Source organism: Gymnodraco acuticeps, unplaced genomic scaffold, assembly GCF_902827175.1.
Source record: "Gymnodraco acuticeps unplaced genomic scaffold, fGymAcu1.1, whole genome shotgun sequence".
Classification (NCBI taxonomy): domain Eukaryota; kingdom Metazoa; phylum Chordata; class Actinopteri; order Perciformes; family Bathydraconidae; genus Gymnodraco; species Gymnodraco acuticeps.
The window spans coordinates 942,844-964,703 of record NW_022991628.1 but is presented as its reverse complement, the minus strand read 5'-3'; the positions used below and the strand labels follow the sequence as shown (position 1 = coordinate 964,703).

Here is a 21,860-nt window from a genome sequence, read left to right as displayed (position 1 = left end):
ATTGGGCAAAAGGCTGTACATTACACCTTTTATTAAAAGTTAATGAATGATGTATTGAATTATTTGTATATGCATATAATGTCATCTATTATCACATATTACTTTTTTATAACTTCAATAATATAATTTAAACATATTATAAATATTGATATGTATTGACTTTCAAAAGGCTATAGGCTTTTACAACTAATATTTTTCAATGTTACCTTCAACGAGCAATTTCGCATCTACTTTAGTCACATTGAAGTTAGCATGTTTTTCTTGCTCCACGCCTCAATTTTCTTCACACATTTTTCTGGATTCTGTGTTTTTGGAGCAAACATCTGTTGGATCTCAGACTTACAGAAAACACTGAGAACACACAGCTGGGTTTTTTTTGGGGGGGGTTAGCGCTTGGTCTTTAAATGTCCGAGGCCGCCAGTTGGTCTGCCATGTAATCAGAGTTGAACTTGGAGAAGGAAAGAAAGTGATGTCCAACACAAGATGAGAGAGTATGTATGTGTGTGTGTGTGTGTGTGTGTGTGTGTGTGTGTGTGTGTGTGTGTTCGTGCGTGCGTGCGTGCGTGCGTGTGTGTGTGGGGGGGGTCTTCCGTCGGCAGGACAATAGACAGTGGCAGCAGCAGCTGACCAGAGAATCCCTTCTTCTTTTGTCATCGTGTATAATGACGTCTCCACCACACACACACTCTCTCTCTCCCTCTCTCTCCCCCATCACTACTCATCCCCTCTCCCTCCCTGCTTGATTTGGCATCAAGAGACTTCTGCATGTTCTTTCTCTCTTCCATCCTTTTTCCTGGCATCTCTCCTTTAGCCATTCCTCCCCTGTGCACAGTTCTCTCTATATATCATTGTCTGTGCGCATGTGTCTTTCTATGTCTGTGTTTGTGCAAGTACGCGGGTTTGTATATGTGTTTTGCAGCCTTTGCTCCTAAAGAATGTAACCTCTGAGACGCTCTCCAAACTCAGTAAATATCTCCACTACAGGCCATATGTTATCTGTGTGTGTGTCCAGCTCCCATCTGTGTGCAACCTGTGTGTATTGACGTCTGTTTCGCTTTGTACAGCATGTTCTTGCCTTCCCTCTATCCACTTTTGTATTTTCTCTATCTGTTTTTGGTTAAGTGTAGGACTTTTTATTTGCAGCGGTGGAAGATTTTGAAATATCCAAAAGCTCCATTACAACAATGTACCAATAAGCCATGCTTCTAAATTTAGAAATAAATATTCTCAACAAAACCAATCATAAGTAAAAGCAACTCTGTAAATGATACTTGAGTTTAAAGAACCCCATGGTGGTTAGATGACTATTGGGGGAGGAAAAAATGTGAACAGTTCTGCTACACAAATGTGTTTCCATTAGTTTAGTCTGTTAAATAAACCATGGTAGGGGTAATGGAGCAAGTCATTTTTGGTGGAACTGCAAACATAGGTGTGGACATCATATGGACAAACCGGGCCTCCTAACTATAGGCCAGCTGATTAAATGTACTTGGTGAAAAATATTTTTCCAGGGAAATTTTATTTAATTAAACTGCTAAGACAAGCCGGAGCCTAAGCAGGTGTTAAAGTTAAAGGTCTGCTGAGGGCCTGGCTGAGAGTGAAACGTGCTTACAACAGTATGGTGGAAGTCTGGAGGTCTTCAGCTTCATTCGGACAGTAGGGGGAGTATTCTGTATTGTGAGGGAAGATGGAGGTCTGCTTTTATCATTTGAACGGTCCTGAATGTTAAAGATATGTCCACAAATTGAACTTTTGTACATCAATTACTCAACTGGTGTTACCTAAAATCATTGTAGAATCTTTTGTTTTTCTCGTATTCCTCAATGGTGAACAAAGCATCAAAAAATGAAGAAGTGAAAATGAAGTAGACGTTTAAAAAAAAAGAAGCAAAACTCTATTTAAACATCCATTTACAAACTCTTTCACAGTAATTGCAGTGTAGGTGTTATGTTTCCAGTTGTATGCTCACTTCTACCAAAACACTAACCATGAATTGTGTAGTAATGAAGTAATTCTGGTTAACTTAAGATGGTATGCCAAGTTGGAAAAAGCAAGACACTGAGCTGATGTGAGGAACCAGCATGCTGGGAATTTTTCCTGCCAAACATGTGTTTAACTCAGCCTGTCTATGCAAAGTTCTGCATACTCGAAGTTATCGCTTCCTCTCTCTCTTCATGGGAACTTGCTCTTTCTCCTCTCCTGAAAAGCATACTGAAGTGTGTCAATACGGCCTCTCAGTGAGTGTGTGTGTGTGTTTCTCAGTGTGTGTGTGTGTGTGTGTGTGTGTGTGTGTGTGTGTGTGTGTGTGTGTGTGTGTGTGTGTGTGTGTGTGTGTGTGTGTGTGTGTGTGTGTGTGGTGTGTGTGTGTGGTGTGTGTGTGTGTGTGTATGTGAGTGCGTGCGTGCGTGGGTGTGTGTGTGTGTGTTTTTGGTTGCACCAGGTGATATGGCCTGGTACGGAAGGTCACCGCTGTGATGTCACTTCCCCTTCCTTTCCGGATATTCCCAGCATTCTCCTGCCAGCAGCCGGGAACTCTGGGAAATAAGAGCAGGAAGCCTGGCTCCTTCGAGAGAGAGGTGTGGGGGGGCATTATTATTAATATTATTAACTTATTTTTAACATTGAATCTCTTTGTCTACTTTAAATACATGTTATTTTGTTATTTCAATACTTGAACCCTGTTTGTCTTGCTTCTTTAATAGGTTCTACTAGTTTGTTACTATTTCCTATAAGGAGGTCTCAATACAGGACTAAATCAGGAAAACATTGAAAACATCCTTAGAAGGAGATCTGATTCTCAGAAATGCTAACTTGAATTATACAGAACAAATGTTTCACATGACTTATTTCCTATTTGTTATACAAGTTGCTTTGAAATAGTTGCAATGTTAAGTGACTCATTTTCTATAGAAATACAAACTAAAAACAAACCTATGAGGATGGAGCTATTGTGAATTCTTGGTGTCTTTTTTGTGTAGGCCTATTTCAGATTTTGTGAAATACATGTCGATCATCTGTAAATAGAGCAATATCGCCCCCTCCTGACTAAAGCCACTCAATGACAAACAAAGTGGAATGTGGCAACGTACATTTCCCAAGTAGGCTACTGTACTCGAGTACAATTTTGAAGTTCTTGTACTTCACTTGAGTATTTTCATTCCTTGTTACTTTATCTTTCTTCCCCATTACTTTTCAGGCAAATAGTGTACTTGTAATTATTGTAATTTGTACTACATTTATTTGACAGCTGTAGCCTAATCAACTTTGCAGATCCAAATTATTATTACTTAAATATATTAAACTTATCATTATGGTGTCTTCAGGCTACCTAGAAGTTTATAAAGTATTTGAGATTAGCTCCACCTTTATTAGCAACAAATTTGAATAGATATATACATATGAATGCATCAGCATTTAAGAGGATAATATAGTTTATATTTTCGTCTCAAATTAGTCATGTTGCTTGGCTTTGCAAGTAAAAAAAAAAAGCTAAAGTTATGAGATCAGACAGAGTCACGTGGTCAAAGTTGTTTACCACGTGTTCTGAGTCTGCGCGTCACTTCTAGAAAAACGCAGCCGCCGGGGTGAGTTGGGACAGCTAGTGCTTGTTGTTTTTCTAGCTAACACTGTAACGGTTCCTACACACGGCGGAACCAAACTGCCTGCCGCGGTGCTTCATATTACGCTGTCAGCTCAGCTGACTCACCAGAGGGACATTTAGATCAAATACAACTCTGGCAAAACAGCAGAGAGCCACACTGTTGGAGCTTCTTCAAAACAGCTAGCATCAGCTAGCGGAGCAAAGGTAGCCTGCTAGTTGCGTAGCAGCAATGGAGTGGCTTGGTAACAGCGCTTTACTTCATGATGAAGAGTCGAGCAGTGACCCAGCTCCAGCAGCCAACGGCTTCAGCGGTGTTCATCCTCACCAGCAGGTAATAACCTCACGCTAGAGGTCGGGTCGTTGTTGACGAAATAACTACCTTATTTGGCATCGCTGAGGTAACCTAACGGTATTAAAAGCATGCTAACTAGCTAAACCTGTTTAGGGATCAGTAAAGTTGGTTCATGCCAACTTGTATTGCTTGACAACAACACATGTGCTTGAGCATGTTTTCAGTGTATTCAGTGCCTCAGTGTCTACCTTATCTGTCATTGTATTAGCAGCTAGCTAGCATATAGCGTGCAGACAATAACTGTCACCAGGGTCCAGGCTGCATGCCAGAGTGAATGCTGACCTCATGTCCACCCAGTTGCTCTAGCTATATATTAAGCTAGCTATACATTCTTACACATCGAAATAGAAAGCAGATCTCAGGCTGTCCCGATCCTGTCAGGACATACAAACATACTATCAGCTCCAGCGAGAGATCATGTATGTGAGATGGGGAGATTAAGAGGCCACATCATCACATGAAGCAGCAGCTCTCCTTCTCAATGTAATCCCACAGGTCCTCGACATTATCAGACATTGACAGCTGTGTGTTCTGCTGTCTATTGTTGTCTAGAATAGGATTTAGATGTTTTGGGAGCCATGATCAAAATGGAAAGTATGTTATTTTTAGCCCTGTCGCCCCACCCTGTACCAAACACAGCATGGTTGTCGTTGAAAGGTCTTTCTTTTGGGATTGAGTGTGAGCGAAGAGCCTAACTATGGAAAAAGTATAATTGGACTATTTAGAAAACTTGGGGAGGAAGAGTATCATGAGGATGTTGTTTTACCACAGGATTATTAAATAAGCAGAACCTATACAAGTAAAAGTGTGTATTCATTTACTTCATTTCACCTTTTCCTCTATTCTTGTCAAACATTTGAATGTATTTTGTGTGTGCATTTGAATGCATTATGTTGTAGCAGAATAAAGGAACGCACTGAGGTCACAATTCTATGTGTTTATTTATTGCAAGCAATATCATTTTTGGATATTCAACAATGTCATCACATAGTATCCTCATATCATACAGCCCTTACTTTGAAGCACATTACAGTTGCAAGAAAAAGTATGTGAACCCTTTGGAATTACCTGGATTTCTGCATAAGTTGGTCATAAAATGTGTTCTGATCTTCATCTAAGTCACAACAATAGACAAACAGTCTGCTTAAACTAATACCACACAAACAATTATATGTTTTTATTGAACACACCATGTAAACATTCACAGTGCAGGGTGGAAAAAGTATGTGAATCCCCTAGGCTAAAGACTTCTTCAAGAGCTAATTGGAGTCAGGAGTCAGCCAACCTGGAGTCCAATCAATGAGACGAGATTGGAGGTGTTGGTTAAAGCTGCCCTGCCCTATAACAAATACACACCAGTTTTGAATGAGCTATTCTTAAGAAGCATTGCCAGATGTGAACCATGCCTCGCACAAAAGAGCTCTCAGAAGACCTACGATTAAGAATAGTTGACTTGCATAAAGCTGGAAAGGGTTACAAAAGTATCTCTAAAAGCCTTGATGTTCATCAGTCCACGGTAAGACAAGTTGTCTATAAATGGAGAAAGTTCAGCACTGTTGCTACTCTCCCTAGGAGTGGCCGTCCTGTAAAGATGACTGCAAGAGCACAGCGCAGAATGCTCAATGAGGTGAAGAAGAATCCTAGAGTGTCAGCTAGAGACTTAAAGAAATCTCTGGCACATGCTAACATCTCTGTTGACGAATCTACGATACGTAAAACACTGAACAAGAATGGAGTTCATGGGAGGACACCACGGAGGAAGCCACTGCTGTCCAGAAAAAACATTGCTGCACGTTTGAAGTTTGCAAAAGGGCACCCGGATGTTCCACAGCACTACTGGCAAAATATTCTGTGGACAGATGAAACCAAAGTTGAGTTGTTTGGAAGGAACACACAACGCTATGTGTGGAGAATCCAAAGGGTTCACATACTTTTTCTTGCAACTGTAAGTCCATGCCTGTCGTATTAGATATGCTATTTAAATAGACTTGGTTTAGTGGTTTAATAAATGTGTATGTGATGAGGATTAACTGTCAATTTGACTCAACTCTCTGACAGTATATTGCCTTTCTCTTAGTCCTAATATCAGTTTCATCTGTTCTCCTCCCATCAGTCACCGTTGTCGCACCGCTGCGATTGTGCCATGGCGTCGCTGTGTCAGGGCCGCTGTGTGAAAGCCTCCATTGTGTCCAGCTGGAGACTGGCTGAGGCCCAGGATCAGCTCTGCTCCCTGGGCGTCCACAGCTCAGAGTCGCTGGAGCAGGAGCGTGCTCGGACAATGGCCTGCCCCACCGAACTCACGCACACTGAGGAGGAGTGGCGCCGCAAGGAGAGCATGCTGGGAGGTCAGGAGCCCAGCCGCAGTCCTGTGCTCGGAGCTGCCAGTAGTTGGGACGTTTTTGATAAGGTAGACTATCCGTTTTGTGTGCGTTTGTTCCACAATTTAAGTGAGCTCTCATGACGCATAGAGATGACATGGAGTATTTAAAGAGAGCAATTATATTGTGTTGCATGTTCTTATTCAACTGTATACTTACTGTCTGTAACCATTTTCTTTACAATATCAACAGTTAGTCATTGTCTTTTCTGTCTTCCAGAGTATTATCAATGTTCAACATCTCCCTGAAGATATGGATCAGGAAAAGTGCAAGACGTTTCTTCAAAAGTTTGACCAAGAGCTCCGGCATTTTGGTAAATGAGACTTCAAATATAAAGTTTCTTTCATGACTTGTCTTGCCCTCATACTTGTTGGGACTTTTAGTTGAATAAGATGTGTTGAAGGCAACGTCTGTTATGACTAAACTCAACTAAGTACAAGATGAGGTTGATAGATTTTGGAGTGCACATTTTACATGTAGAATTTGCATTACGTTTGCTCATGACAGAATGGGTTGCATGTTCTTTGACAACCACAGGCAACTAGGTGAGGACTTAAAAGTTGGGTCAGCTTTTTGTTTTGATGTAATCATCCCATATCTACTATGGCCTTTTTAAAGATTTGCATGCACCTGATTTGTGTTTAACAGTAAACCTTTTTCGTTTCCAGCCAACATGAACCGTTATGCTTTTTATCTTTGTGTCAGGTATGTTACACAGATGGGATGACAGTCAACGATTCCTTGCAGAGATGCCTCAGATCATCTGTGAGGAGACGGCAAACTACTTAATTCTGTGGTGCATGAGACTACAGCAAGAAGGGGTAATGTACTGAAAACACCCGGTTGTTGTTATTTATAAAAACAAAACCTGTAATATGTGTAGTCAAAGTCTGATACAGTGGAATACTCCAGAAACACGTTTTAAACATAGAACCACTGCCTGAGCATGTTCACTGACATCTTGAAAACACAGTTGTGGAGTCATTTTAGATTAGAATGCATCTGGCCATTTTCATTAGTGTAATCAAAGTGTTTCACTTGTCAAAGTAAGGCAAGGCAAGTTTATTTATATAGCACTTTTCAACACAAGGCAATTCAAAGTGCTTTACAAAAAATGAAAGAGATTAAGAAAATGGCATTTAAAATCAGTCATTAAAAAGAAAAGCTAATAAATTAAACATTAAAAGAAAAAAGTACATGGATAAAAGTTACAGTGCAGTCTAAGATATGAATAGTTCAATTAAAAGCAGCGACAAAAGAATAGTAGTAGTAGTACAATAAATCCCAGAAATGACTTAATACATATGTTTTGAACATGACATCAAAACGGTGTTTGTCCTGCAGAAAGAAGCCCTGATGGAGCAGGTGGCGCACCAAGCTGTCGTCATGCGCTTCATCCTGGAGATGGCCTCGACCTCTCAGCAGGATCCAAGAGGCTGCTTCAGACACTTCTTCCACAAAGCCAAAGTAAGACCAAACATGACCTGAGATGAATCCCCTCGATCCCCAAAACTGTCGTCTCCTGGGTTAAAAAGGCATGTAGGCTACTGCCAAAATTGCCCCCTTCATCATAGCTAGTTATTTTACATGTAGCTTTAAAAAATATATATTTTAAAACTGCATTTGCACTCGCCACATCCTGTGAAAAACATTACATTTTGTGCTCGTCGAGCCAACCAACCATGATTGACCCGGCTGAGAACAACAGTCGCGTGACAAAAACTTAGTGAAACTTCAACTGAACTGCCGACTGTTTACAAAGCGCAGAGAGGAGAAGAGGAGTTTGTATAAATGTAAATGGTTTAATATGTAAAGCCCCCATTTGGACTCCAATATGGGTAACCTTTCAGGACATTTCGTTTGCCTTTTTCCCAATTTTTTTATTTCGTTATAATGCACAATACACGTTTAAGTTCTCCTTAGCTCCAGCCATGATTGTACTGTCTCCATAGGGGTGCAGGAATTATATATTACAGTTAAAAAGCAAGGGCATGGTGATTTAAAATGAGAAGGGTGCGAAACACTCCGTGACACTGCTTGTGGTTAAAAAGTTTGAATACTGTGTGTGAAAGTTTGATTAAAGCTATGCATGTTTTCTAATATTGTCGCTTGGTTGTTCCGTAGGAAGGACAAGACGTCTACTTAGAAGTCTTCCATTCAGAGCTCGAGGCCTTCAAACAGAGAGTGAGAGAATCCGCACTCAGGTCCAGATGTGACGCACTCCATAATGTAGAACCACAACAAAGTGACACAAACTGCAGAGTTAAACCCAAAGAAGCCCTGGACTCGTTTCCTATAGTAAGTTATTCTCCTCTTCACAGGCTGCAGTTCCTCTACTCAGCTGGCAGATGGCGCCACTGAGTTACTGAATGTTAGTGCTCTGATAAATGGAGAACTCATAAGGCTTTAGTTGGATGCTGGATTTTAGAGCATCAGCTCTCGTATTCTATTTTTCAGTGGTATAATTCCCACAAAATATGCAAATAACAATTTTCACATACAGTAAATTGTAAAAGTGCACCAGGGAAGATGCATGGGAAGTCAGAAAACCTGGAGTAAAACACAAGTAAGCACTCTAGCAGCTGCCCAAAGATGGAGTTCATTATGTGTCTCTTTAAAATCCTAACATCTCCCACACAGAAACTTTGATAACGGAGCAGTAGTGCGAAAGGGAATAGTCAATATATTTCTCTTGTATTGCATCAGTGTGTCACCCTTAAGCAATTATTGTAACTTGTTACAAGAAAGAAAATCAAGGCAAAACTTCCATTCTAACGTATGGGCTAAATAAGCCGGTTTTTTCCAGGGGTTTGCTTTGCAAGGCTGTTGAAATAAACAGACGCAGTATAAAAATGGCGATGGAGAGAGCCTCGGGGTGATTAACATCTGTGATAAAGAAAGAAATGATTATATTATATGTATTACTTGGTTATACAAATGAATTCATGTTTCAATAGATAGTAGCCTCACCATCAGTGTTCCATCTAATCATTGTATCAGCAGCGTAGCTATCACAGTAAATCCCCACTCAGACGTTATTATTGTCCTACGTCAGTGGTGTATTAGCTCCAATGTGAGCACATAATCCCTCTGGACAGAGATCTGAGGTATTCAGAATAAATAATTCCCAAATAGCATATTCCACATGCTGGCTACTTAACCTGTATCTTTATAGTTTGTAAGCCTTTAGTTGGCGAGAGAGAAAGAGGCCTCCTCCCCTCTGTGGGCCTCACAGCTTGATAGGCTGCCAAAACTTCTTCTCTGGGAAAAAAAGAAAACACTTCCTCCCCCCCCCTTCTCCCACACAGGGATGATGGCTACTCAGGAATGTGATCGAGCCTGTTGAAAGTGAAGCTCATGTTTGTGCGTTTTAGTTCATGGTTGAAATCTCTACTGAACATTTGTGAATTCATGATCATCTAAGCTTAAACTCAGATTAGGGCATGAAATGCTAAAGAGGCAGAGTGCGGTTACATAACCATTATAATCCTCTAACTAGGCAACAGGGATCTCTCCATCCGTCTTTCTCCAGCCACATTCAGACTGATTTTGTGCATGACAATCCTGTAAAGACGCAGTGAAGGATAAAGTTACACTGTGGAGCTTTACTTATGTATAACCTGCCTTCTCCTGAGCTCCCTGTATTGATAAAGTAACCTGTGAATGTTTTTTGATATGAAATGGACTCTCTCCCCCTCCTCTAGGTGTCCGAGTATCCCAAGAAGCGTTACATAGAGGACGGACTGTGGACAAGCACAGGGAGGTGGACAAAGGACGACGCTGCAGAAACGGACGATATGCGTATGATGGAGACCTCCTAGGCTCCTGCTTCTCCTCCATCTCCCCATTTAGGAGTTTTAAAGTCCTCTATACCCAGCAGAGCAGGAATAAAAGGAGACTTGATCGGTCTTTCACACCGCAGGAAACAATGTTTTGCCGATAAGAAACATTCCTCTGTGTTGTCCATACTGTGGAGTTCCTGCAGTGTCTCATGACGGCTAAAAGCCCGCGTTGCAACATAATCCTGGTGGTGCAGATGGATTTCTGATATCCTTTAAGCTGGTTGCATTTTTTATTTCTCCTGGAGAAAAAGGGAAACCTTACATGGTAGGAAAAAACAACAATTGATCATTTAAACCAGGCAATACAAAGAATACTAAACGACTTATTTGGGCAGTTAGGAACCAAATCCAATGCCTGAAGTAGGACTCAGGTTAGTGGACTTGAAAGGATTATTGTAAACGCTGCTTAAATGAATGGTGGACAGCATGACTGACAGATGCTGGCTTTTTCTGAAGATTTTCATTGAATAGAAACATCTGATCATGTAGCACCATACTGTAGCTACTGTAAAACACACAAGTCAGTTGTCAAACAGTCTGGATCATGAGAAAGTTCACCTGTGGTGTTTCGCCTGGAATGGAAAACAAATATCCTTCCGGGCAAATGTACACGTTTTCTCAATCTAATGTCAGTCGGCGTAACTTTTTATATTCGGTGAAACATGCTTGTGTTTGAATGGCGTGATGTTTGAATCGGTAACAAATACAGAGAGCACAAGCGCTCCAGTTGGGCTAACCTGGGTTTGTGTTTTCTCCAGCAACTTGTTTGGCTATAAGGAAATGACGGTATAGGAGTAAATGGTTTGTTCAACAGGTCAGATTCATCTTCCAGTGTTTGGACTCACAACTGACTTGCATGTATTAAGCAGCACAAAGGCTCATTACCAGGAGAGGATAAATAATGCAATCTGTTTTTGAAGGATAGGCAGTTAGCTGCAGAGTTGGGAGGCATTAAGATTGTTGGTGCAACATTTACTTTGCTTTTGTCAATCATTATTTTGTCGACAGCTGCCTTTTTGGACTTAAGTGAATCAAGAGTTCAATGATGGTGATCTTTGACTGCTTTGCTGAGTGGCTGGCACGTGACAGTCAGGAATTACAACTTCTCTAAAGATTACACTAGAGGTGGTTTTAATGTTTAAGTTCTTCTGAAAAAATAAGTAGTTATTTTTGTTTTTGCGTGAGGCTTAAGGTGTCTTGGTAATCAGACCTCCTTGACTACATCTTCCATTCACATGCAATTTACTCGATACACGTAATGGCTACAAAGTCCATTGAATCTCAAGTCCACATACAGCAACAGATGTTGATGATAATTGTTTACGTGGCTGACTTTGCTCTTATTGTCCTCTTCTGTGACATCATAATCCACTCTTTACAACAATAGTCAGTTGCTTATTTATTTAAGCAGCTTAACATAATGCAGCGATGAATAATGAGCTATAGACAATAGTGCATGAGGAGCATTTTCCAACTCAGCATTTATTACTCAACAAAGCACACCGGTTTTGATGCAAAGAGGCGAAAGTCAGTTTGAGGCAATCTTGGTCTCTAGTGTTAACAGCAAAAAATATCTTCTATCACTACGTTTGTTTAGTTAATTAATTAATTAATTAATTTGACGATTTCAAAATCATAGCCTCAAATTTGACACAGGCAATGTTTTAGCTTACATTTTCTCTACCAGCTTCCCTCAACATCTGGAACATCTGTCAGTCTCCTTTTATACCAATGCTCTGCAGACTGGACTCAGTGTGTGTGTGTGTGTGTGTGTGTGTGTGTGTGTGTGTGTGTGTGTGTGTGTGTGTGTGTGTGTGTGTGTGTGTGTGTGTGTGTGTGTGTGTGTGTGTGTGTGTGTGTGTGTGTGTGTGTGTGTGTGTGTGTGTGTGTGTGTGTGTGTGTGTGTGTGTGTGTGTGTGTGTGTGTGTGTGTGTGTGTGTGTGTGTGTGTGTGTGTGTGTGTGTGTGTGTGTGTGTGTGTGTGTGTGTGTGTGTGTGTGTGTGTGTGTGTGTGTGTGTGTGTGTGTGTGTGTGTGTGTGTGTGTGTGTGTGTGTGTGTGTGTGTGTGTGTGTGTGAAAGGAAGTCTACGTCTGAATGTGTCCTGCACTTTATATCTGGCTGCCGTTAAAAAAAAAAGAGGTGGAGTGTGAATAATATTCTTCCTCATACCGTTTGGTTTTTTTTGTTGTGTTCCCAGTCATCCTATATATATTTTTCATTTTCATCTTACAAGCAGGTTTCAGGTGGGCTTGATTTGTTTGACCTTTTGGAAGACTTTAAGAGAGCTTTTGCCAGATGTATCAGGCTTCCAATAAACTGTCCCCTTCATAATCATTATTTAAGACAGTCAAAACTAGTGTGAAAATATGCTGACCGACACAATCAGTGACATTTTAGCTGCAGACTGTTGAGTTAAAGGTACCGTAGGATACATTAAAGTACAATTCACGTGATTATGACTTAAAGCTTCTGTGTGATGCAATGTTGCTTCTGCAGTGCGTCTGTCATGTCATTCTTCATTGTTTCACAGATCTGCACAGTGCACATATAAGAAGTATCAAATACTGTAAACATAAACAGAGGTATTGTAAGCAGTGGAACTAAAACTATGTGTTGTTGTGATCCTAAATGTGTTTTGGTTTCTTCCTTTTTTTAGTCACAGTGACTTATCAACTATGCAATATAATTGTATGGCTTAAGCTGTTGTTCTGAGCCTGCGGCCACTATCTACGGTGTTTCAACATCCTAAATGATTTAAAGATTATCACAGAATTTGTGAGACTGACAGTATAAGAATGTCTGTCACTAAGATATAATCTGTAGACATCTAGTTATACACTTCTCAAGGTTACTGGAAGAATTGGTTTCTCTTGCTGCTGTTAACTCAAATATAAAACTAAGTGCTAAATGTTTGTATTTTGTTGTTGACTGCTACAGTTCTTTGTTAAATCTGATACATTTATTAGATGTTGGTTGAGAGAACCAAGTAGTGAACATTTGATAAATTGTGGACTTCTGTAGCTAGCACTTCATCTGTGCTTGGAGCCTATACTAGCATAAGGCACCCAGAGCCATGTGAAAGTATGTCTTCAGTTGCATTCTGGGTAATGTAGGCACCAATAAAAATAAAAAAACCTCTTGTGTGTCAAATTTCATACATGAGTCAGACAGTGTTGGAAAACAGCTGAAGGTGTAGAAGGCTACTTTAACTGTCAGATCATTCTAATTACATCAATGACTTATTCCGTACTGGTTTATACAATAACACACTACATTCAGTAAACCAGCGTCTGGTTTATTGTGATTCTTAGTGCAACTCATAACACATTTGTCTACGAGAGGATGTGCTTTTTAGCATTGTATTCAAGTGTTAAAGAAATACACAGTACAATTCAGGACAGATTCACTGCATGAATGAGGCTACAGTACATTTGCAGGGCACATTAGCATTTCTGTGGCTTTTAACATGACATTCGTAACACAGAACTGATGTTATTTCAATTAAGTTGTCAAGACACATTTAATGGCAAATATCAGTATACATTTATATAATTGGTTGTCATGAGGAATGTCTGGTTAACATGGAATCAATGGGGTGTATTTAAGACTAAAGGTGGTCAAAAGAAGCTGCCACATGATTGTTTTTAATTTAAATAATTAAATATTCCAAATAATAAGTTTGGTTTATACTAGGGCTGCTCGATTATGGCAAAAATCATAATCTCGATTATTTGGGTCAATAATTGATGTCACGATTATGAAAAACGATTATCCATTTACTTTGAAAACATTAATTTATTGGAGAAAAAAAAATGTGAACTGTATGTTTTTAACAGTTGATTACCCTGAACTTTAAGTATAATTCAACTGAAAAACCAATACAAAAAAAAAGTAATAATAATAAATAAATAAATCGTTTTATTTTGATTACGTTGTTTTCGTAATCGTTTCAAACCATAATCGTAATCGCGATTAAAATACGATTAATTGAGCAGCCCTAGTTTATACATTATTACAAGCGGAAAGAGGCACTTAAATGCTAAAGTGAATTGACAGTAATTTGTTAAACACGGCACAGTTCCCTTTAGTATTTTCTCACTGCATAAAACACATCCCCAAGGTAGTTATGCCAGGGCAAAAAATATTGCTTTCAAAGGATTCAAAAAAATGAAATGTCTCTAAAAAGATCTTGTGTGTGCCCATTCTTTTCATCAACTAAGATGAAATTAATGATTGCATTTAGAAACACTAAAACTTCTTATTTAGGAACAATGATTTTCTAATATCTGTTTCATTAAAGTCTCTTGGCTTTATAAAGGCACATTTCTATAGAAAGAGACAATACAATTTTTGAAGTACTTTATGTACACATGTTAGGAGTTATTTTAAGTCAACAGCATTGTTGAAAAAGTGGAGGCTTTTCCAAGTACATCTGTTGTCTTACTAACACTTCCTGACATACTCTATGAGCTCTTCACTTTGAACATTCAGAATATATTATTGCACAGATAGCTCTTGTTTTACAGAAAGAGGCACCTGATTGGACGATGTGAGTACAGAGTGGTTTCTGCTGGTAAACTTTACCCCTTCTTGTGCTTTCCTGATCAGGCTTTCTTCTATGCGACTTTCTGTTTGACGGAGAAGAGTTTTTTGTGGAGGAAAGCCTCGACGTGCGGCCAAATCATGTTGGTTTCTGTCCCAGTGAAGGTCTCTAGCACACCGTTACTCCTGGGGGGGTTGGAAAAAACACAGAAAATACAGCCTTAATGTTATATTTTCCTCCTTTTAAGTAAATCTATCCTCTTGTATCCCCAGCCATCTTTTCTGTTCTTTCTTGAGGAAAGGATGAACAGACTCTGGAACATTGTGGTAAAAATAAGTGGGACACAAGCTAAGAACTATGTGAGGTTTGAGGGAACAGAGAAACAGGTTTTCCTGCCTAATTAGTCCAGAAATTGAAATCATGATGCGCATACAAACTGGGTCCACAGCCTCATTTCTCTAGTGTTTGTACTTTTGCCTGAGTTTTCCTAATTCTTTGGGGAAATATTTGTGAATTTCAATAACAAAAGCACTTAGTTAGACACTAAGCCTGTCCCCTTGGAATGTGGTTCTTAAGCGATTGTTAGGCATGTCTCCAGCAGTGAGGAATATGCAGAAAGAGGCCCACAGTCAAAGTTCATCAACATTTGGGTGTAGCCCTTTATATATGGAGTCTATGGTCTATGGGTGTAGATTTATCTTATATTAATGGGGCTAACACTTGGTGTGAGGTTAACGCTGTAATGCAGTCAAACATGTGCCTGTGTTACTTCTTTAGGTTATTTGTGTAAGGCTGCAGGGTAAGTTGTTAGTATATGCAAAGTCTGAATGTATTTGAGACATATGAAACAGGGTGGCAGTGATTTATGTGCACTACCTGTAGTACTCTAAGACGGGCTCTGTCTGGTTTTCATAGGCCTTCAGTCTCAGTGTGACCGTATCAGGTGTGTCATCGTCCCTCTGGACCAGAGGCTCTCCTGTCTCATCATCCAAACCCTGAACAAAACACAAACACAGGTTGTTGCTGACTTAAATGGTGAGAAAATGTGGTGAGAAACCGGTGAGACAGGTAGAATATTGTAGTGTCCATTTACTGCAGGATACAGACACAGCAAAGGGACTAGAATGTAAACACTTCTTAAGAAACACAGATGTTGGCTTTTAAACCAGCTGACCAAGAAAAGAGACCAGGCTGAAAATAGGAAAAGCTGAATAACGTTAAAAGGCATTTGGTGTCTAAGCTATGTGTTGCCACTGTTAGCATGTAGAGTTTAAACATTAGCCAGAATAGCATAAACAGTTGGGGGATGTATGCCAGCATTTTATCCTTTATACACACATTTTGTCCGGAACCACAGGTCTGTTTCAGCGGGAAAAGCACAGGTGCTGCTAATAAGATGAACGATATGGCTCTGCTCTATTCAAGTGTCCCAATGACTCATGATAGTTAGCTTGCATGCACAATACCAGGACCCTGGTACTGGAGCAGATAAATGGATCGTCATTAATTGTATTATTTATGACGTGATAAAGGTTGTGAAAGGGGTTTAAATCTCCCTTAGCATGAACAATTCCACTTACCATGAAATAAAGTAGAATTTCTGACATTAACAGGCTAGAAAACTGATTTTCAGTAGTTAACGTTTGCCATTTGTATCTGCTAGCTTAGATTAGCACGCTCACATTTCCTCACTAAACACAAAGTACAGTTGAGACTGATTGTAATGTCATTAGGTTTTGAGGTATAACTTGTTGCATGAATGAGTCCTTAAAGCCGGAAATGAGTTAGCATTTATGTTAACTTACAGATTGTGCGACTCCAATAGCTAACCAGCAGAACAAAAACGTATCTGCACAGTAGCAGGTGTATTGAACGGCTTTTTTAAGAAAGACTAGAATGAAAAGTCAAGGTCTATGTGTTGAATTGTTTTTGACATTATCTCAAGGCAGTGCAAAAGAAACGCACAAAAGAAACGGTCAAAGTTTTGGTCTGAGACATACCCCCTTGAGTGTTTCAGTATGTTGTTTTGCAAAGACAGTTCCAGGAATATGACAGTGCCTTTAGTTTACCCAGAGAGCTTGCACAGTCTCTAAAGAGCACTTCTGGGTTGTGAGGGAACAGCAGGGAATGTACTGACCCAAAAAATCTGCATGAAATTAATGATTCACGTTTGCAACACCTAAATTATGCCTCAAACAGTTTAAGCTGTTTAAGGCAGGGGCTTAAAGAACTAAAGAAAGACAAACAAATTGGCATTGACTTTATAGGTTAAGTGTCACCTTGTTTCTAATATAGTGTTTTATCTCAAAACAGGGCTTTGAAGAAAAACCAAAGCCAATGATTAACTGTAGCTGTCTTTCTCCTCCAGACTGCAGGAAATTGAGCAGGAACGTGCTAAAAATCAGAGTCACAGAGAGAACACGTGACCGGCGCCAACAGTCACACATAAACGGGTGCCCAAACACAACTTTGTTCATTTGATCCGTGCATAGATGGAAACATACTGACAAGATCTGAAAACGGGATATGTGAGAGGTGAGAGAGGATGTATTTACAGGGACTTTAGGCGGGTTGAAATCCACGTTGTAGACTCTGCCGGTGGGAAGGTGAGTCCAGCGTGAAGTGAGCCTCTGTTTGATGGTCTGGAAAGGTACATTGAGGTTGATGACTGTATCCACACTGTGTGCGTCATCCAGAGCTTCGGCCTGGGGTACTGTACGAGGGAAACCTGGTCAAGAAGCAGACAGACAAAAGTTGAGTGAAGTAAGGGTAAGATAAATTGATACCACTTTACAATAAGACTACCCTTATAAAGGGTTTACAAATAGTTTGTAATTCATGAATTAGGTTGTGAACACTTTATAAATCATTAATAAGCTTTTATAAGACATGAGATAAACAGGGCAACTGTGATTGGTTGCTTGCCAAATAGTGAGCCCTTGTTATAAATGGTAGTAACTCATTAATAAATGGGAATGGGTTTTACACTTTACAAGGCTCCCTTTTGGCAGTTATACATGTTAGTAACTCGTAAATAAATGGTCATAAAGAGATGCCAAGAAACATCAAGATGGATGGGGGGAGGATCAACTCAGTGAACAACAGATACCAAGGATGCTGGCTGATGAAGAAGACAAAGGAAGCTAGGTAGCCAATATAAGGCTTAGCAGTACAGATAAATGTGGGCTCACTATTTGGCAAGATGACTAAGCCGTATATTTGCTACCTAGCCTACTTCATCTTCTTCATCAGCCAGCATCGTTGTATCTGTTGCTCACTGAGTTAATTCTCGCTAAGTAGCCAATATAAGGCTTAGTCATCTTGCCAAATAGTGAGCCTGTGTTGATGTATGAAAACTAAATGGTTCTTAATGATTAATAAAGTGTTTACAACCTAATTAATAACCTAATTATAGACCCTTTATGAATCCTTGATAAGGGTAGTCTTATTGTAAAGTGGTACCGATAAATTATACCAACATTTGATTTTAACAGTAAAGGACAAAAAAGTTAAAGAAAATCTATGATAGGAATTTAACTATGCTTTCATTATCTCACAATTCTATAACAAACAATGCTGACAATATGATATTACTAGAAATCGATTCCCAGCAGAAATAATGCTCGTACCATCGAGCAGCCAGCTGCTGTGGTCCATTGCTCTCAGGTCACGCAGGATGAGACGGGACATGACGTCATCAGGTACCAGCTGACCTTGATCAATACAGCACTTCATCAACAGACCCAGCTCTGACATACAAACAGAACAACAGAGAGAGGATGCTGTTGATTACATAACTCAGTCTTTTTCACAACAGCATTTTTTTATCTTGACTTTTCAAATGCTGCTCAAACCATGAAAAATGATCTGTACCTATTTGTCTAAAGCATCTATTGCTATTAAATTACTCCAGCAAAATAACAATATTGTGACTTAGCTGCTTCAACCCTTGATTATAATGGTCTCTTGAGTTGTTAAAAAAGTACCAACATTTGTGAAAACATGAGGTCTTCCTGAATTACAAAGAAATTCATGCACAAAACACCTATCTTATATCCATGTGATGTATCAGTGCAGTTCATTCATAGTTGTTATAGTGTGTGTTGCAAACTGTACATACAATCAAGCTGAACAAGCAAAAACATGTCTGGGTAAAGTTACTTAATGGAACATTTGACAGGAGAATCTGGGTTTAGGCGGTCAGGGCATGACCGTTTCTTTTTTTCCCTTTCACTTCCACTTTAATTGATATGAGTCCAGCTGAATAAAAAGGAACTTCCTGACAAGTCTTGAAGAAATTAGCTGAATGTGCTCACATACTGCTCTGGTGTAACCATAGTGTTAGCCATAAAGCTAAATGGTAAAAAATAGACTTTCAAATACATACAGCAATATCTAAAATATTAAACAGATATACATTATTTAGGTACTGAACGATGAATTTAAAATGGCACACTATATGTTTTGGGCATGCAAGCTGAACCCAAAACATGGTGTTACCATAGCAAATGATACATGCATGATAAGCAGTTTAGCAAGGAACATAGTCAAGTATAAGTGACAACCAAAAGAAGGATTTTGTGAGGTAAATGCATTGGTCTCTGTAAACCATATTGTTTGCAATTCTCACACCAAAATCAGCCATTTCACATGTTCAGTCTGACAAAAGTGAGTGTTTAGGAAGTTGAAGGTCACTAGTTAAGATCCAAGGACTGTTTGGGAGAGATTTGAGCTGGGAAAGTCAATGAGAAGAACTGTTTGAATGCCAGCTGCTGCAGTGAAGCTGCAAAGATGCCAACAACAAAGGGATTTAGTTCAACTGAGGAGCTTTAAAATGCCTGCTTTACCGTGAAACAACATGCATAGATGTATGTTAATGTTTGCCCTTACATTGCTGAAGGTTCATATGCCGTATAACAAAGCTCTTTGTCTGTACTGCTCGTCTAAAGGGACAAAGGTGCATCCTTATCTTTACACCCTCTTTATCTGAATCCACAGTATATATTCAAGCCCACAAACAGATAGGACATCTTACTGGTGTAGGAGTGGCTCCTTTATCACAGCAGACCAGAAACAACCCAAAGTTAGGGAATGTCTTGCTTCATGTCATGGTCTAGTTTGTGTTTAAATATACGTTTTGGGCATGAAATACATTGTGTAGGTGGTTTCAAAGAGTGAATTCTCAATAAAAAACGGTTATAAAAACAGATATAATTGTGTGTCTTTTTGTGTAACAAGTATCATTACACCACAAATAATCTAAAGATGCAGTCTCATGACTTCTTGTTTTAATTTATATATTTTAAATGATTTATAGAGAACTTTTTTAAATCCACAAAGTGCTTCATGCAGCATAGTAAGACAGACAAGTCATACATCAAAGTGTAAATATACGAACAAATGTGGTTTATAAAATCCAGAAACCTTATGTGTCTAGAAACCATTCTTACATAAATAAAGGACACATATACTGCCTTGGTGTATGTTTGAGTTAGGTCATCGCTATCTTACCGCTTTTGTTGCTGATGTTGGATCTCAAAATGTCCCCACTGGAAATGTGGCTTAGCCCAAAAGTTTTGGTAATGCGTGCAGACACGGTTCCTTTCCCCGACCCCGGAGGTCCCATAATAACAGCACGAAAAATCCTTTGGAGAACCATCTCTGCACGATATACTGAGTTTTTAGCAACAGTGTTGCCGTATCCTTCCCATGAGAAGAAAAACACTCTCTGGATGCACAGCAGGTATAACCTACTTTCGTAAAATCGTGCGCAACAGGGAGTGGGCGCGTCTTTTGCACCCAGTCTCTCACTGGACCTTGACTTGTATGTCCCCTCAGAAACACACATGCAGGAGGAGGAAGAAGATGAGGAAGAAGAGGAGCCCAGTTCAGTGGCGGCGGGGGCAGACAAGGATCCTCTCCCTTGACGAGTCGACGCACAACGAGCCAAATAAGCGCCTGTCTTCGGATAGTTGGCACATTTCCTCGTCCGTGTCACAGCTTGCGGTTCACCGGAGATGATTTTGTTCTGTATTACACGGTTATCTAATTATCTATAAAGGGGGATAAAGCTTTTTGGCCAGGTTGCGGGGAGTAATCCCTTCCGATCCTCGATCCCCCCAGCGTACAGACCTACAGATGGCAGGCAGGCACTTTTAAAACCGTTTGCAGGCATTAACGATGTAACATTCTAATACCTCGCTGAAATGACTGTTCTGAATAACATCATCAGAGTTAAGGAAACCATGTGGGGTAGCCTACATGTACACATTGTGTTAGTATATGTATTAAAATCAAGTTGCAATTCACTGTTGCTTCCTTAGATGCCAACAGGTGCCCTACTAAATAGAGATAAAAGAGACAATCCTTACAAATATTGTTGGTGATCCATTTGTTTACATGTTGATCACATTTTGTGCCTAAGCGAAACAATTGCTATCAAGCCACTCCTACGGTGTTTTAAAAGAAAGGTTATGGCACTGTCTGGTGGTCAAACTCGGCGATGCACCCACACAAGTCTTATTTCAGAGAGGCAATTAATCACCTTCTAGAATAGCTTTTATGCTGAGTTCACTCACTCACTCACTCACACAAAAACATGCAAAAGGGGATAGTTTTGAGTATAGGCCTTTTTAGAAAGTATTGCAACAGAGTTTATGAAAACTTAGACAACATTTTGCAGAATCAAATATTGTTTAATCACATTAGAGAAACCCTAGCCATGGATAGACATGTAAGGTCAAATGCAGAGGGGATGTTGGTTATTATAATGGATTATGTTCTTCCATTGATTAAATCCTTTTTTGAAAGGATGACAGTGGAGCAGCAATAATTCTGAATGAAGCCTCAAATGAAAACACAATTCTACCCCAAATCTAAAGTTGAAAGCATGAAAACACCACTATCTTTATTATTTTCGTTTTGCATAGCATGATGCCATGGCATAATGACAATCAGCAGGTTTGGACCATGGTTTGGACCCATGCTACACCATTCTGGATCAACTGGAGAATTTTAAGATAATTAGATTTAAAAATAAATAATTACAATAATCCAGGTTTAAAAAAAATAAAAATGTGTGGACTAGATTTTCTGCATCAACAAATAAGTAATGTAATACATTTAATAAGTCTTATTTTGAAAT

At 39.6% G+C, this 21,860-nt stretch overlaps 2 protein-coding genes across 3 annotated transcripts; one reads left to right on the top strand and one right to left on the bottom strand.

Annotated features, from left to right (window-relative positions):
- Nucleotides 1-3,552: 3,552 nt before the first annotated feature.
- On the top strand, nucleotides 3,553-12,034 carry cdc37l1 (cell division cycle 37-like 1). Its single transcript, XM_034198166.1, has 7 exons — nucleotides 3,553-3,932; nucleotides 6,067-6,360; nucleotides 6,551-6,644; nucleotides 7,037-7,152; nucleotides 7,676-7,798; nucleotides 8,456-8,629; nucleotides 10,036-12,034. The coding sequence occupies exons 1-7, from the start codon at nucleotides 3,831-3,833 to the stop codon at nucleotides 10,150-10,152; spliced, it is 1,020 nt and encodes a 339-aa protein (XP_034054057.1). The 5' UTR covers nucleotides 3,553-3,830; the 3' UTR covers nucleotides 10,153-12,034.
- Nucleotides 7,646-20,712, bottom strand: ak3 (adenylate kinase 3). 2 transcript variants are annotated; one of them, XM_034198171.1, is made up of 6 exons: nucleotides 20,228-20,712; nucleotides 18,346-18,465; nucleotides 17,272-17,444; nucleotides 15,593-15,711; nucleotides 14,758-14,901; nucleotides 7,646-7,912 (listed from the first exon to the last, which is right to left on the bottom strand). In XM_034198171.1, exons 1-5 carry the CDS (start codon nucleotides 20,562-20,564, stop codon nucleotides 14,790-14,792), a joined length of 861 nt encoding a protein of 286 aa, XP_034054062.1. In that variant the 5' UTR covers nucleotides 20,565-20,712; the 3' UTR covers nucleotides 7,646-7,912; nucleotides 14,758-14,789. The 2 variants fall into 2 exon arrangements, with proteins under 2 accessions (XP_034054062.1, XP_034054061.1); XM_034198170.1 differs by lacking the exon at nucleotides 7,646-7,912 and having other exon boundaries at nucleotides 13,448-14,901; nucleotides 20,228-20,665.
- Between the last annotated feature and the right edge of the window lie 1,148 nt (nucleotides 20,713-21,860).